This window comes from Haliotis rubra, unplaced genomic scaffold, assembly GCF_003918875.1.
Source record: "Haliotis rubra isolate DU_JTF1 unplaced genomic scaffold, ASM391887v1 Scf807, whole genome shotgun sequence".
In the NCBI taxonomy this organism is placed as follows: domain Eukaryota; kingdom Metazoa; phylum Mollusca; class Gastropoda; order Lepetellida; family Haliotidae; genus Haliotis; species Haliotis rubra.
In genome coordinates this window covers 434,404-450,526 of record NW_025767532.1, presented here as the reverse complement: position 1 = coordinate 450,526, position 16,123 = coordinate 434,404, and the positions used below count along the sequence as shown (strand labels likewise).

At 40.7% G+C, this 16,123-nt stretch overlaps 1 protein-coding gene across 1 annotated transcript; it reads right to left on the bottom strand.

Moving 5' to 3' along the window:
* Positions 1-420: 420 nt before the first annotated feature.
* LOC124261744 lies at positions 421-6,351 on the bottom strand. Its single transcript, XM_046696101.1, has 7 exons — positions 6,289-6,351; positions 6,067-6,152; positions 4,237-4,410; positions 3,832-3,929; positions 2,921-3,060; positions 1,983-2,097; positions 421-425 (listed from the first exon to the last, which is right to left on the bottom strand). The coding sequence occupies exons 1-7, from the start codon at positions 6,349-6,351 to the stop codon at positions 421-423; spliced, it is 681 nt and encodes a 226-aa protein (XP_046552057.1).
* Between the last annotated feature and the right edge of the window lie 9,772 nt (positions 6,352-16,123).

Here is a 16,123-nt window from a genome sequence, read left to right as displayed (position 1 = left end):
TCAGACCACAGTATGGCCTCAACCTCTCCTCAAACGTACCAAACATTTCTGGTATACTGTACATCAAATCTGGCCTCCCATTCAGCTGACTGGTCACACGCCTCGGCAAATGTGTATTCCACTCGTCCCTTATTCTGTTTAGATCAGCTTGTATCACATCCATACAGCTGTATCGGAGACAGTGCCTTGCAAAACAGAATCAATACAATAAAATGTTTGTATGTGGAACTAAGGTACAGGGCATTGTTATGAATAGTTTAATTCTCACTGATCTATAAGGATCAACCACACTGTGTTTATATCCATTCTACCATGTCTGTAGAACTCTGTATCCCTAAAACAAAGCTTCTTTGCACAAACATGTTTTGTTCACATCGTAAAATCCCACTCGCAAATATGACAGGCATAAAACGTGTGCATCTAAGCTACAAAGGTGAAGCAACAAAAACCTGAGCAAGCCTTGCAATGTTTCGTTCTTCACCACGCATAACTATTATGACGTGATACAACTCATTGTAACGCAGAAAATATAACGTGATATTTGGCTATAGAAAAGCGATAAATTCCAAGTTCTCTGTGGTTCTAAAAACTATATATATCTTGCATCCACACATAAATGTTCTATTATTTTCAATGTACCCCGCTTACAAGGGAGTAACAGTTTCTATGTACCCTGCTGGGAATGCCGAACTCATCTGGTACATCGTAGTAGTAATTCTTTCTCTCGAATTACATTGAATCGTGTATGAATATTGTACGGAAATTACCGATGTTTTGCGAATGCAAATCGATGGAAGGGAGATAACTCTAAATTTGTTTTTTTTGTCTGGTACTTCATTCTATGATCCGATACCCGTGCTTCAAACAGTTCAAAATAACCATTGAGGTGTTCGGTAAGATAAACACTTTGTTCACTGGTACCTAGGGGCCCATGGGTTGATGTACCCTCGATGTTTCTTTATGTTCCCCTCGCCCTTCGGGCTCAGGGAACATAAACAAATGTGGTGATCACAGCAAACACTACGATATCAAATCACGAATGGAGTAAGCCGCGGATCGCACTTTGTAGTATTTAGGCCAAAATCTAAAATATATGGTAGACCCCTGATTCAGGCAGGTAATACTTACAAAATGGCTTCCACGGACGCGCTGTGGCAATAAGCTGTCTCCGGCACCTTCCGTCTCCAGGCGCGAAGCAAGCCAATTTATTTCGTGTAAGCCCGATAGGTTGCAAAGCTTTATATGATAATATTCAGGACTTGTCCAACCTTATTAGCAACAATCATGTGTAAGCCCGGGCTTATTTTTGTAATAGTAGCTACGTCACTGGTCTCGGGTAATGGCCTTCAACTTTAGGGTTGGCGACCCCAATCACCACACAAACATCGGGGGTACATCAGCCCATGTCCCCTCGAGACCAGTGAACAACTTTACAATATGTATTTACAATCACTTAGTCGATATCCATCTTCTTTCTGTTTACGAAAGAAGTACTTTTCTGAATATTATTGTCCGCGGGTTTGTGGCCTATAAAGAGGTGTAACTGTGATTTGAAATCTCTCACTGACCACTCAGAATCGAATAATTTCTAAATTCCTCGTACAATTAGCATTTGGCATTATGTACCAAACTATTATCACAGATGCCAAGGCTTCACGTCTAGAGAGAGATTGAATATGTTTAACGCCGTGTTTCCAAACAGTATTAAAGTTATATCACGTGTGTCAGCTTCATGAACTTAAACAGATTACACAAAAGGAAGTGGCTAAACACTCCCCAGATTCATACTTACTTCTTCATATCTATGTCATACTAATCAGCTTGAAAACATTGGTATTTACCTAAATATCACTAGATACGCTTAGTGTAATAATAGGTAATCCAGTGAATGACTCGTGCGCACTGGGTTCAATTAATCCAAATGATTTCTTGGAGTGAATACATGATGTTGTATGATTTACGTTAGAATACTTTGTACATACCTTTCAAATTCATCAGAAAAAATTTTATTGCATTTGTGTTTTGTAAATCTTTGAATAAGTCTATCCAGAAAGCAATGCCACCTTCCTTCATGGATCTCCACCATCTTTCTATCCTCTGTAATGAGTAAAGGTAGTTATCAGTACTTCAGGCTTGTGCCTTAAACGGTTTGTTTATGTCATTCCAGAACTCTAAGGAAGATATTCAGAAGAATTTACTTTAATTAATATGACACGTCGCTTGGCAACATGGTTACACCTAGACACGGAGTTATGACATCACCGCACTGACTGGCAATAACGACTTAACGTTTGTTTGTTTGTTGTTTAACGCCGCACTCAGCAATATCCCAGCTATATGACAGCGGTCTGTAAATAATCGAGTGTGGACCAGACAATCCAGTGCTTGACACAATGGGCATCAATCCACCCAATTGGGATACGATGACAAACATCAAGCAAGTGAGCGAGTCTGACACCCGATCCCGTTAGTCGCCAAACACGACAAGCATGACTTCTTAATGAAGTTCGGGCGGTACGGTTCCCTAGTGGTTATAGCGTTCGCTCGTGACACCGAAGACCCTGGTTCGATTCCCCATGTGGGTACAATATGTGAAGCCCCTTTCTGGTGTCCCCCGCCGTGATATCGCTCGAAATATTGCTAAAAGCGGCTTAAAACTAAACTCACTCACTCACTCTTAATGACGTGGTGTGAACGTGGATAGCTACTGGTACAGCAGGATATCATTGGATTGATCTTCGGTCATAATCTTATAAGCTCCAGCTCTTCACTGTCTTGTACGTTCTGTGGACTAACCCAGGGACGTTTTGAATTATGCATGTTTTAGGAACACATGAACGAAAAGTGTGTTTTGAGCATAACTGATTCATGTTTCACAAATGGTGAATATTGCGAAATTGTTTTGATATGGTTTTCTTACTTGGTTTGAATTAGAACTTGCAATTATGACACAATTTTCCCCTGCCATTTCATCTGTGTGGTACCATCTGAATGCCTTCTGCATGTCCTCAATAACACCGTTTTCAGTCCCAGCGTCCATTCTGATACATCGTGGGACACCTACATGATAACTCAGATATAGTGTTACCTATTATTATTATTATTATTATATAGGCTATTTATATAGCATATACCTACATTACTTGTTTCACGACTGTAATGATATATGAAACATGATATATGAAACACCTTCATCGCGATATGATGAAGTATAGTATGACCAGAAATTATTGAGAATTTTAGGAATATGTTTAATTGGATTCTAGTACAAAGAACCTTGACCAGCTATCAAGTGCTTGGGTTCATTCAAGAGAGACAACTCCGTTAATCATTTTTCATTAGTTTGTGAAGAGTTACCCCCCTTTTAAGGGCATCATCATGGTGATTTGACAAAATACTAACTGTTCACCTGTCTTTAAATCTGGAGTTATGTTCTGCTAATATTCATATTTAAAACGTGAGTGACGAGTGAAATTTTTTAAAAATTACAATCTTCAAATTCTCAATAATTTCTGGTTGTACTGTAACTAACCTATCTATAACAAATGATTTATGTGATCTGACCTTTATGTGATCTTGACATGAGTACAAGCCAGATGACGAATCACATCTTGACATACAGATACTCTAATACAGACACATGAAACAGGATTGTAACGCCTGAAAATGTTCCACTTCATCAATAACACATCATAAAGTAAGAAACTTTCCTAATGTTCTGGTGACATGCACCTTAAAGGGAAACATATACATTGACAATGTAAATAAAGACAACCGTTGAATGTTCCCATATATTCTGCACAATTACTGATGCTTATGAAGAATACTTACCTTTCACCGTTTCAATATAATTCAGAAAGTAAGAGGCAACAACGTATGGATTGTTGTTCGTGTTAGACACTTCCAGCCACAATATTCTCCTGGAGAATCTGAAAAAGCTCAACGAATATAATACTGACAATATATATATAGCGTGTGTGTGTCTGTGTGTTTGTGTGTGTGTGTGTCTGTCTGTCTCTCTCTCTGTCTCTATGTGTGTGTGTGAGAGAGAGAGAGAGAGAGATAGAGAGATTAACCGCCAAAGTATGCGTTTCTTTGCGTGCGGCTTGCGGTTTAGGAAATGACTACTAGAGTATTCTCAAAACGACAACTACATGACAATGATCTCCAATGGATCTACTCTTCTAGAATGGACTTGAATAGAAAGCATTGATTTAGGTACCGGAGTTTCTTTACCCGCATATGGCTCCGTGAATTGCAAAACCAAATGGTTTTAATTTATCATAGCCGTCGATATGGACGAGATAATTGGGTCCTTTGTTAGTGTAGACACGCCTTGATAGTCGATGGCGAGATCTCATCTCCACACCTTCTGGGTCTAACTCACGCTGAAGCTGGAGGACTGTATCTCTGAAAGTTTATTTAAAGATTTAAGGTTTGGGAGAAAGTTATGTTAAAAAAAAGAACAATTTCCACCTCATGTATAATATAACCAACACATCTTTACTGCCTCCGTGATGTAGGAGGGTGAAAGGTAGAGGGTTTCATACCCTGGCCGTGCATAAACGCTTTTGTTCTAAAAAGCTAAAAGTGCGGGCACGTGATACCCGAATTAGCTTGGAGCAGTCGTGTAATGCTTAGCATTCATAGCACTTGAGTGTTGGGAGAAAGATAACCTTGGTACGCGCAATACCAAACACCGTTGAGACTAAGACAAGGGAGATACAGCTCGTGACAGATTGGACCCTTTCTTTTGACGAGACCTCGGGCAGGATGTTGACTATTTTATATCTTTTCTTTTGATTACGACTCCCAACCAGAATGGCTAAGAGGCCTTTCGCAAGTGTCCATACCTCGGGCATATAACTACAAACTATTCAATTTAACCGAAATAATTTGATAATGGTCCCGTCATATTTGGCAAGTTCAGCAGCTTCATATGCCCCAAACATTTTGTTCTCCGACTTTGTTGACTGGTAGCCAAACTGGATTCCAAGTTTGCAAGTTTATTTTCTACAGTTTCCTGGTAATGGGTCAAGAAATCGACCAGCGAAACAGTATTGTCACAATTTGTGTGGCGGCCATATTATTCCACTTATGGTGAATCTTAAAGTCAGATTACTTTGGATTATCCTTAAGTTAGGAATAGAAAGGGGCGGTGGGGTAGCCTAGTGGTTAAAGCGTCCGCTCGTCACGCCGAAGACCCAAGTTCGAATCCCTACATGGGTACAATGTGTGAAGCCCATGTGTCCCTCGCCGTGATATTGCTCGAATATTGCTAAAAGCGGCGTAAAGCCAAACTCACTCACTCACTCTCTCACTCACTCGGAATAGGAAACTCTTCTACGACAATACTTTAATTTCTAAACTTTCAATATTTTTTCATACATATTATTTCAGTACTTCAGCACTGCACCCATGTGGAGAATTCAATACGGGCCATCAGCGAACACTTTAACCACTAAGCTACCTACACCCCAAATACAATATAAAGTAACATTAGGATTTCATACACAAGATATATTCGCCAAATATCAAGTCAGTATACAACACTAGTTGAAGAAAGGTTTTGATAATGAAGTGAAAATAATGACCAAGCCTAAATGCCATTCATTTTTGCGGTTGACCCTCTTCATGTGTTTGTAGTTTCTTCACAACCCAATGCCCCCCTCCCCGAAAAGACCAATGCAAAAGCACATGATATTTTATTATAAAACATCCATTTTCCTTAACCCTCCCTAGAGAGTGCCATATTCACTTATTCCAATAAAGACATTTATGCTATGATTTTATATATAAATTCATGGTGATTATCAATAATACCCCTTGTGATGCAGTGTTGTGGAAAGCGTTTTGCATAGATTTAAATATTAGTATAAACCAGATCAGGCAGGTTAACTGGTTTCATTATCTATCTCAAGTTCTATGTGGGAAAATCAGTGGAAGGGACATGATCGTTATTAAACGATATCGATATCGGGTAGTTGATGTACCTGAGATTTATGTTTAACTTCTTGTGCAATTTCAAGGTATTCCAAATTCAAGTTTTAACATTTTGCTGCATACCTTGGTACTGATAGGCCATACGACGACTGCAGCCGCGACCGCATTGACCTACATCCGAGATACGCACCACTGCCATTTAGTTCTTCCTGCAACAATGAAAAGTAACTGTAAAACGATGTACTTGATGTGACAGCACTGATAAAAATATTGTTTCTTAATTAGTTCAGTTTTATAATATTTCAAATAGAAACTTGAATGCGGAACTCACATGGATACAATTACCTGTGTCTTACTGATTTCAGGACCGTTAACACGACTGCGTGCGACCTTTATACCATGTTTCATTCACATTGTGAAAACAGATGATATAGTATCATAATGTAAAGAAATAATTATGCAATGTATAAATAGAATATTGGCGGTAAATGTACCTGTACTGCTCGCCGGACCACTTGGATATTTGAAGCACCACGACGACGTAAATTCATTCTTCTTAACAGTCGCTTCAGTTGACGAATACTGTGAGGAATGATACTTATTTTTCATAACTGTCATTTACTTACGATATGCAACAATGCAATCAGTAACTGTTTACAACATGACATACAATACCATAAACGCAATTTATGTGAAGATATGTAAAAACAACGAATAAAGATATACCTCAATTGTAGATGAAATATGAACAAGGAAAAGTGATGGTTCAATTTGGTTGATACCAATATTGAAACACTCACCTAATATTGTACAAAACTGTTTGTTACTACAGATATGCACACAAATATCAAAGGGAATGTAACACAACATATGTAATAATTCATGTAACATTTATGAATACCGTTCTTTTTTTAAATATTCATGATATGTTTATATGCAGATATTTCTGCTTACACTTTATATTATTAACTTGATGACATTCATAAGGAATACGAACCCGATGGAGAAACTGTGTCTTACATCTAGAACTATGCGTATCTCTTCATAGCTCAATCCATTAAAAAAGTATTGACGAATTAAATCATCTCCTGAAAGCCGTTAAGTGAAGCAGACTGCGAGAGAAGAAAACATAAGACGGGTTATACTAGTTAAGTATATAGAGAATACTACACGAGGTCTCATTACATACGAATTATACGAACGAGTGTCCTTCCTATGGTATCTGACCGAGCAAAAAGCGAGGTCAGATAATATAGGAAGGTGACCAGTTTCATATAATTCCTATGTAATGAGACCGAGTGTGGTATTTTATTTATGACCCACGTCTTACATGCATTAAATTGACAAAATAGCGTATTTTTGTTAATATTTTGGTTTCCAACCGAAACCGGTTTCATAAAGAGGTTGCGGAAGAGTTTTGTACTGTAGTACAATATTTGCATGACGTCACACTGTAATGACGTCACTTCCTTTGGTAACCGACGTCACGATGCATGTCAGTTGTCATCGCCTCGTACAGCCTCGTACAGTAAACTACTCCGTAGCACCCTATTTCTTGGTTTACAGTTGCTTCATTCGGCTAACATCACTGGTGGAAAAAATTTCGACGGATATAATGTCTCAGTTCGACTCACAATTAAACAGCGACACGGCAACGTTCGCAATGTTTACATTCCCACAATGCATTTAAGTTATATAATGAATGAATTCACGTGTTTGTTATGAATGAAAAATAGTTACGTCAGAATGTGACCTAATTGAGAGGTCATCGGTTATCCAATCAAATCGTTAGAATCTGAGGTCAAGTCGTTACGACAGAGGTCAACGCGATACGACAGTCGTGTGACGTACGAGATTAGTATGCAACTACCCATACGTTGACCACGTGGGTAATAAACCATGATATCATGGACTTACCAGATGATTTGAAGCGAATCAGTAAGGCGTCACACATTTTGAAAACTAGATGTATTTATATTTTCATGGTTATATTCCATTAAAACATATTTTATGATAATAACATATAGATCTACTGGAATAAAAGATGGTTCTGCCTCAGTTGTGTCGCATCTACCGACTATAAAGTTCTAAGGCTTAACATGCCTGCTTTATCTTCACTGTGGCTGATTGTGTGTGAGAAAAAGGATACTACTTGTAGGTGGAGCTCCACTTGAACCCAAAGTAGCCATTTGCAGCAACCTACGTGAAAAGAGCATTGTACAGAGATCGAACATAAATAACTTCTAATGTTATATGCGTGAAAGCACAAATGTAAACCAAAAGTCACTGCGTTCTTTAATGTGGTTTGTTGAAAACATGATCGAATGGTACTAGTATTCGATTCCCGGAAATTGCAAGACTATTCGCTGCGTATTAACACGTACAAATATAGCACACAATAATTATTATTGTATTGTAGCGAAGTAAGCAGTGGTGGGGTGACTAAAATCATATTGTGACGTTAAGTCGGAATAACGTCACAAATGAGCAGTTCAAGACGCTACCATGGGACCATCTGAAACGGCCAGCTGAGGACACTTCACTGTACCGTACTCGGTGTGCCATGTGGGCCTTTTGGTTTACTTTTGTGTTTACAATGTTGATAATTCTAAGATGCTTCGGTGAAAAATCAAAGGCGTCGACAGTACTTTATAAGACGATAATGTGCACTGTTTGCATTACGTCACAATGTATTGGCGTCACTGCGCAATTCTAGTACTCGTATGCCCCTCGTAATAGAACACTTCTGCATTACATCACAGTTTGCAGTTGCTTCACTCAGCTAACATCACTGGTGGAAACATTACGTTTATGTTTTCCGACAGATAACATGTGTCAGTTCGACTCACAATTTTACAGCGATACGGAAACGTTCGCAATGTTTACATTCCCATCATGCAATCGTGGAATGTCAGCAAGCGTCCTCGTGCTTTAACTATAATAGTTCAGGGCGAAAGTGTGCTTTATTACACTATACATGGTGGTAGAGCGAACTGTATTTTAAATATCGTGTGTTGGCCAGTTTCCGGGTGTTATTGATTACTCACTCACCCAATCACTGCATGTAAAATGCAATTAATCCTTTCAATATACTGTCAATAAATACGTTTGTGTTGCGACAAATAGAGATTAAGTAAAATGAAAAGCAGATCCCGGTATGTACATAGTAGCACATTTGCTGACAGGGCTCTTTGGGATTACAGAACACGTCCCAAATAACCTATGCTGGTGGTAATAGGCGACTAAAGGGATCGGGTGGTCTGGCTAGGTTATTTTGTTGAAGGCCTGAAAAGTGGCTAAAGACAAAAGGACATGCTCCGTGGTGAACTGCCAGAGCGACCGCCCGAAGAACGGAAGGGTTCGATCCCCGACCAGCGTCATACCAAAAGATGTTAAAAGAGAGATGGTCGTTTTACCTTGTACAAACGTTCAGTGCGCTCAGATAGGCTCTACCGTCTGTCAATTCCTCACCACAACTTCAAAGCTTTGGTGATAAGTCGTTCTGTTTACATGCCCCAAGACTCCGGAGTGAGTGAGTGATTTAAGATTTTAAGTCGCATGGGCAATATTTCAGCCATATAGTGACTAAATCAAGTTATAAATATATTAACAATTGAAGGTAAAGAGTGTGAGTTGAGTTTTACGCCGCACTCAGCAATATTCCAGCTATATGGCGGCTGAAGGTAAAGAATAAAATTCTGTCAGCGAAGGACTTTAAAACAACTAGATTATCACAAATATAAATATAAAAACTAGTAATCAAATCTAAAATATTTTAACTATACATGACAATACAATATAAAAACAGGCTATTGATTCCCAACAACTGAAGGTAGATCACCATACTAGGGACCATACTAATCTTGCCAATCACATTGCTGTCAAAAGGGACCGAAAATTCAATGATATAAATAAATTCATTGGCTTTATCAAACAGAACAAGATCAAGTTTGTTAGCTGGAATTCTTCTGAGGCTGTATACGGGCCTATTGCACAGAAGTTTGAAGCATCATTTCCATGACGCCCTGGACATGTTCAGGGTCGTACCATAGATGGACCTCGGAGTCAAAGCCACAGACGTGGCGGAGATGGTAGTAAAAGCAACAAGCTTAAGCCATGCCATCATGTGTTTTAAGATATGCTGTTTGTGCCAAAGAAGGGCATCCACTGAGAAGTTGTTGGACAGTGTCAGTAAATTCATTGCACAGTAGGCATTTCATGTTAATATTTTATTTAAGAATCACATTTTGGCGATTGCGTGTGGGAAGTGACTGGTCCTGAGCAGAAAAAAGAAAGCCCTCAGTTTCACATTTAAGACCAGCTGACTTCATACAGGCGAAAGAGTCGGTGGGATTGCTATTCTGTTCCACACACTGCATGTACACACGATGCAATGGCTTCTCAGAAAGCCTCTCCACAAAAGACCGACTCTGGGCAGACTTGGTGAAGGACTTCACCTGGTTTACTCCCCATAGCTGTACCGTCGAGCAGGACATCGCCATCAACAAAATCAACATCAAATTTTAGATTCTGTCCAACAACCTTGGCACGCTTTATTACTATTATTATTTTTATCCTGCCTGGCGCTCGACATTATGGCTATAAAACAAGGACTGGTGGGCTCAGATTCAGTATACTATGTCTGAGTGTGATATTCATATTAAACCTGCGGCATGGTATCTCAGTGAGCTAGCACTATAAAATAATATTAAATAGGCAATAGACCGGACTAGTACCTGCAGGAACACACGTGCCTGCACGTAGCTATAGAAGTGCAATTATCATGTACGCGACTTTCCATCCCATTTCACCTACAGACAAACCGTTGTTTATGGTGTTGTGGCATAAGATGTTAGTAACAATACCTCTGACGTTCAGGCGAATGGATTATGTAAAGCCGCCTACAGTTGGACATGTGCTAAATGTAGAGCTAGAAACAAGATACCTACTGTAGGTGTTCCACTAGTGAATTTTCAACCAGTTCAGATGTATGTGTTCTTTTAGATTCTTAGTCCTTAAGCACGGTGCATATGTAAATACGCTCACTCAGATAAAAATGGCGACTTGTACACGTGTGATGTAAGTATGACGCATGCGCACAATACTTCAAATGATGAAACTTGATTGGATGACTAAAGGGCGAGAAAGTGAGATTGCGACACTTCACAAATGTCGCGATCTCGCGTTCTCGTGCTTTTGTGCCAATTGCCCATACAGTTCTATGTAACGATTTTCAAAAACACGAGAACGCGAGAACGCGAGATTGCGACGATTTTCTTGACAAATCTCGCGATCTCGCGTTCTCGTGCTTTTGTGCCAATTGCCCATACAGTTCTATGTAACGATTTTCAAAAACACGAGAACGCGAGATTGCGACATTTGACAAATCTCGCGATCTCGCGTTCTCGCGTTTTTCTGCCAATTGCCCATACAGTTCTATGTAACGATTTTCAAAACACGAGAACGCGAGATTGCGACATTTGACAAATCTCGCGATCTCGCGTTCTCGCGTTTTTCTGCCAATTGCCCATACAGTTCTATGTAACGATTTTCAAAAAACACGAGAACGCGAGATTGCGACATTTGACAAATGTCACGATCTCGCGTTCTCGCGTTCTCGTGCTTTTGTGCCAATTGCCCATACAGTTCTATGTAACGATTTTCAAAAACACGAGAACGCGAGAACGCGAGATTGCGACATTTGACAAATCTCGCGATCTCGCGTTCTCGTGCTTTTGTGCCAATTGCCCATACAGTTCTATGTAACGATTTTCAAAAACACGAGAACGCGAGATTGCGACACTTGACAAATCTCGCGATCGCGAGTTCTCGCGATCTCGCGTTTTTCTGCATATTACCTTTACAGTCATATTGAACCGGGATGACGGGTAGCTCAGTCGTCTGAGGCGTGGCAATGGAGTTGCGTCCCTTGAGCGTGCCAGAAACCTATGTTGGTGGGTTTCATCCTGTATCGAACTTACAAGCCATGACATAACTGAAAGATAAATACAGTTGAAAGGCGTGTTAAGCCAAACTCACTCATTTATTCAGAGCAATGCACGTACCCCGGGTTGTGAATGGGGGTTTATTTCCAATATTAGCATGCCGAGCTTCTGAAGCTAAGGCCGCAATAAATTTAAACACAAAGTTTGATTAATTTCTATAAAAAACATGGGAGACGGGAAGAATATTAATTTACATTTTTATTTTTTTACTTTGTACAACTACTGTCGAAGGATTCGATTCACATGTATCATGCATGTTCAGTAGGGCTGCGTTTGTGGAGTATTTCATCAAATAAAGAAAGTAGGAATGTAACAGGGATGAATTATTATATTATTAATATCATAGGATAATTATATTTATATAGCGCACCTATCCACGCAATATCAATTTCAACTCCCTTGGGAGTATACAACTCTTACTGCGTCTAGGCGCACCGAGTTTATTGTGACTTTCTCATCCTAACGAGGTACCCATTTCCAGCTGTGTGGACAGGGACACATAGTTCACAGCACCTTGATGTACCCGCAACTAGGTGTTTGCACGTATTCATGTGGCCACCATATGGTCATATACCAATGGATTTGTGGGTTCTTTTAAGTGCACGGGGTTGTGTACTGTACACTAGGGGTTGTGACAGCACAGAAAGAGTCTGCAGACAAAGTTGACTGCAAGGTTTTTACACCCGGTCACAGATGGGCTCGATCCCGACACCTCAACCTCGCTAGATCACTAGCCGGCGCTTTAGCCAGTTGTTTCACATGTGTTTCACTGAGTGAGTGAGTTTAGTTTTACGCCGCTCTCAGGTACATGGCGGCGGTCTGCAAATAATCCATTCTGTACAAGACAATCCAGTGATCAACATCAATCTGCGCCATTTGGAACAGATGACATGTGTCAACGAGCCTGACCACCCGATCCCGTGCGTGGCCTCCTACGACAAGCATGGGTTGCTGAAGATACATTCGAACCCGGACCTCCATGTATGTCTTTGTGTTTCATGTACAGTTCTGTTTCACAATTTGGTCAGAATTAAAGGTTAGTTATTATACATTTTAATTGTTACATACATAGTAAATTAAACCCTAACATTAATCATTACACAAAATAGGTATAAATATGCCCATGATAAACAAAATAAAAGTGAATACACAGTATACTTTTTAACATGTATGAATGTGCTCATGGTTTGCTTTCTATATGTCTAGTGAATATCTAGTGCTGGCTAGTAGTTGTTGTTTGGTAACTATTTTCTGCATCATGTAAGATTGATATATCTCATCTACCATGTACATTGTATGTACTTGACAAAGATTGCATGTGATCAATGTGTGGTACCTATATGGGATTATTGCATGCGTTGACTGTCCGGCTGCTGGATGTGCAGACACACTCTCGGGTAACCCACAGGATAGGTTTCTTTGAACAGTATCTATTGTATATTTTATTATTATACCATGTATTATTATAAGTGTTTATGCCAACACTCATTTGGTATATCACTGTAAACATGTGATCACGTAAGTAACCTGTGTGATATTGCATCGCATAATACCTGTATATGATTGTTGATAGGCACATTTATGCACTATATTTATTATGATGACATGTTCTTCAGATGTGATTTTATGTTGTGTATATCGTGTATATTATTGTTATTACAGGGTGTCTTCTTCCACCATGATATGGAAATAAACAGATATCTCACTCATAGCCAGTAGTCTGTGGTTAATAACACATTGAAACTCCACTATATCATGTCTGCCAGAGAAACACAAATATTATTGGTACAAATGCATTTTTATTTTTTTTCATGTAAGACAGGGTGTTTTGTATAGAGGCGGGAGCGGAAGAAAATCTATTAATTAATATGTTATGGCCTAAACTAGCGAATATAATGTCGAGTACGAAAAAATCATCAGACATGTTCATTTTAGCCGACTGCTACAAATTGGTCTGTTAGAATTTTGTTTGAATGAATATGCTAGCCGTATATGATATTGCATCATGGAGAAACTCACTGGTCTGTGATTATTTGTATACCTGACGGTATAGCTGCGAAATGATGCGGCTTTAAGCACTATTTTATCACTCACTGACGTTGATATTTTTTCCAGCTTCCGGACACTTTCATGTTTTCACTTTTATTGGACATTCATATTCACAATTTCGTTTCTTCAATAAAACTTTACATGTTGAGGATTTTTAAGGACATAGGAAATTGTAACAACGGGAACGGACTTATATACTCTACCCTACACATCCTGTATGTAAATTACAGGGTAGCATTTTCAAGCGGGCGGTGGGGTAGCCTAGTGGTTAAAGCGTTGGCTCGTCACGCCGAAGACCCGGGTTCGAATCCCCACATGGGTACAATTTGTGAAGCCCATTTCTGGTGTCCCCCGCCGTGATGTAGCTGGAATATTGCTTAAAGCGGCGTAAAGCCAAATTCAGTCAGTCAGTCATTTTCAAGCTATGTGATAATTTTGCTAAATGCTAGTTGGGAAGTGAAAAGCATGAAAGAAGCATGACCACAGCAGTACTTAGATACGCATGCGCCTTGACCTTTATGATATTACGCATGCGCAACGACAGCGTCTGGAAACGCGAGATCGCGAGATCGCGAGAACGCGAGAAAATGCAATGTCGCATTCTCGCGTTCTCGCGATTTCGTGTTTTATGGCCATATCTGGCAAGTCGAGATAGCGAGAATGCGAGATTTGACAGCATGTACAAATCTCGCAATCTCGCGATCTCGACTTTGACAAAAGTGCTATGTACCAAAACACGAGAATGCGAGATCGCGAGAACGCGAGATTTTGGCCAAATCTCGCGATCTCGCGATCTCGCATTCTCGTACTTTTTGGCATTTTTAGCTTGTTTCGAAAGGTCGAGATCGCGAGAATGCGAGATCGCGAGAATGTCCCTTACAGTATTCCATACAAAACGCCTCAACTATCTCTTGACCACAGCCTTGCCTCAGACCGCCTCCGTGGTGTAGTGGTTAGAGCGTCCGCCCTGAGCGGAAGGTCGCGGAGTTCGATCCCCGACCGCGTCATACCAAAAGACGTTAAAATATGGTACTTGTTGGTCCCTGCCTGGCGCTCGGCATTAATGGGTACAACAAGGACTGGTCGGCTCGGAGTCAGTATACTGTGTCTGAGTGGGGTATCCATGCTTCACTGCGGCATGGTATCTCAGTGGGCTAGCACTATAAAACCAGCTTAAGTCTCGGCTAGAACAAGCAGCCGCACATACACATACACGCGCGCATGCACGTCGTCATATGAGCTTGAAATATTCTCAAGCACGACGTTAAATCCAATTTCACCTCACCTCTCACCTTACATCCTTGCCTCCCACGTCTCCTCCAAACGTCAAAGCCACCCCTCCACTATCTTGACCTCAACCCCTTGTCCAGTCCCTCCCCGTAGACTTGTGCACCCTTCAAGAGTGGTTCAATTTCCTTTAGTATGACGCACACACCTTCCCCACCCCTACAGCCTGTCCCCTGACAAGCTCACACTCCCACCACTACTAATCAGGGCCCCGTTTCACAAAGCTCTCGTAAGCCCTAAGATCTCGTAACTTTTATCGTAACATTCCTAATACTCCCTATGTGACCCAGATATTAGGCTTACGAGAGCTTTGTCGAAACGGGGCTCCAGGACCTCCTACCACTGCTAATCAGGGCCTCCTACCACTACTAATCAGGGCCTCCTACCACTGCTAAATCAAGGCCTCCTACCACTACTAATCAGGGGTCTCCTACCACTACTAATCAGGGCCTCCTACCACTACTAATCAGGGCCTCCTACCACTGCTAATCAGGGCCTCCCTACCACTACTAATCAGGACCTCCTACCACTACTAATCAGGGCCTCCTACCACTACTAATCAGGGTCTCCCACCACTGCTAATCAGGGTCTCCCTACCACTACTAATCAGGGCCTCCTACCACTGCTAATCAGGGCCTCCTACCAATCCAGGGCCTCCCTACCACTACTAATCAGGGCCTCCCTACCACTACTAATCAGGGCCTCCTACCACTGCTCATCAGGACCTCCTACCACTGCTAATCAGGACCTCCCCACCACTACTAACAGCAACGCTCGTTTACGGCGTGTCCACCCAGTATTGTTTCCGGGCAGGTACAGTCAATGTTTTACGACATCCA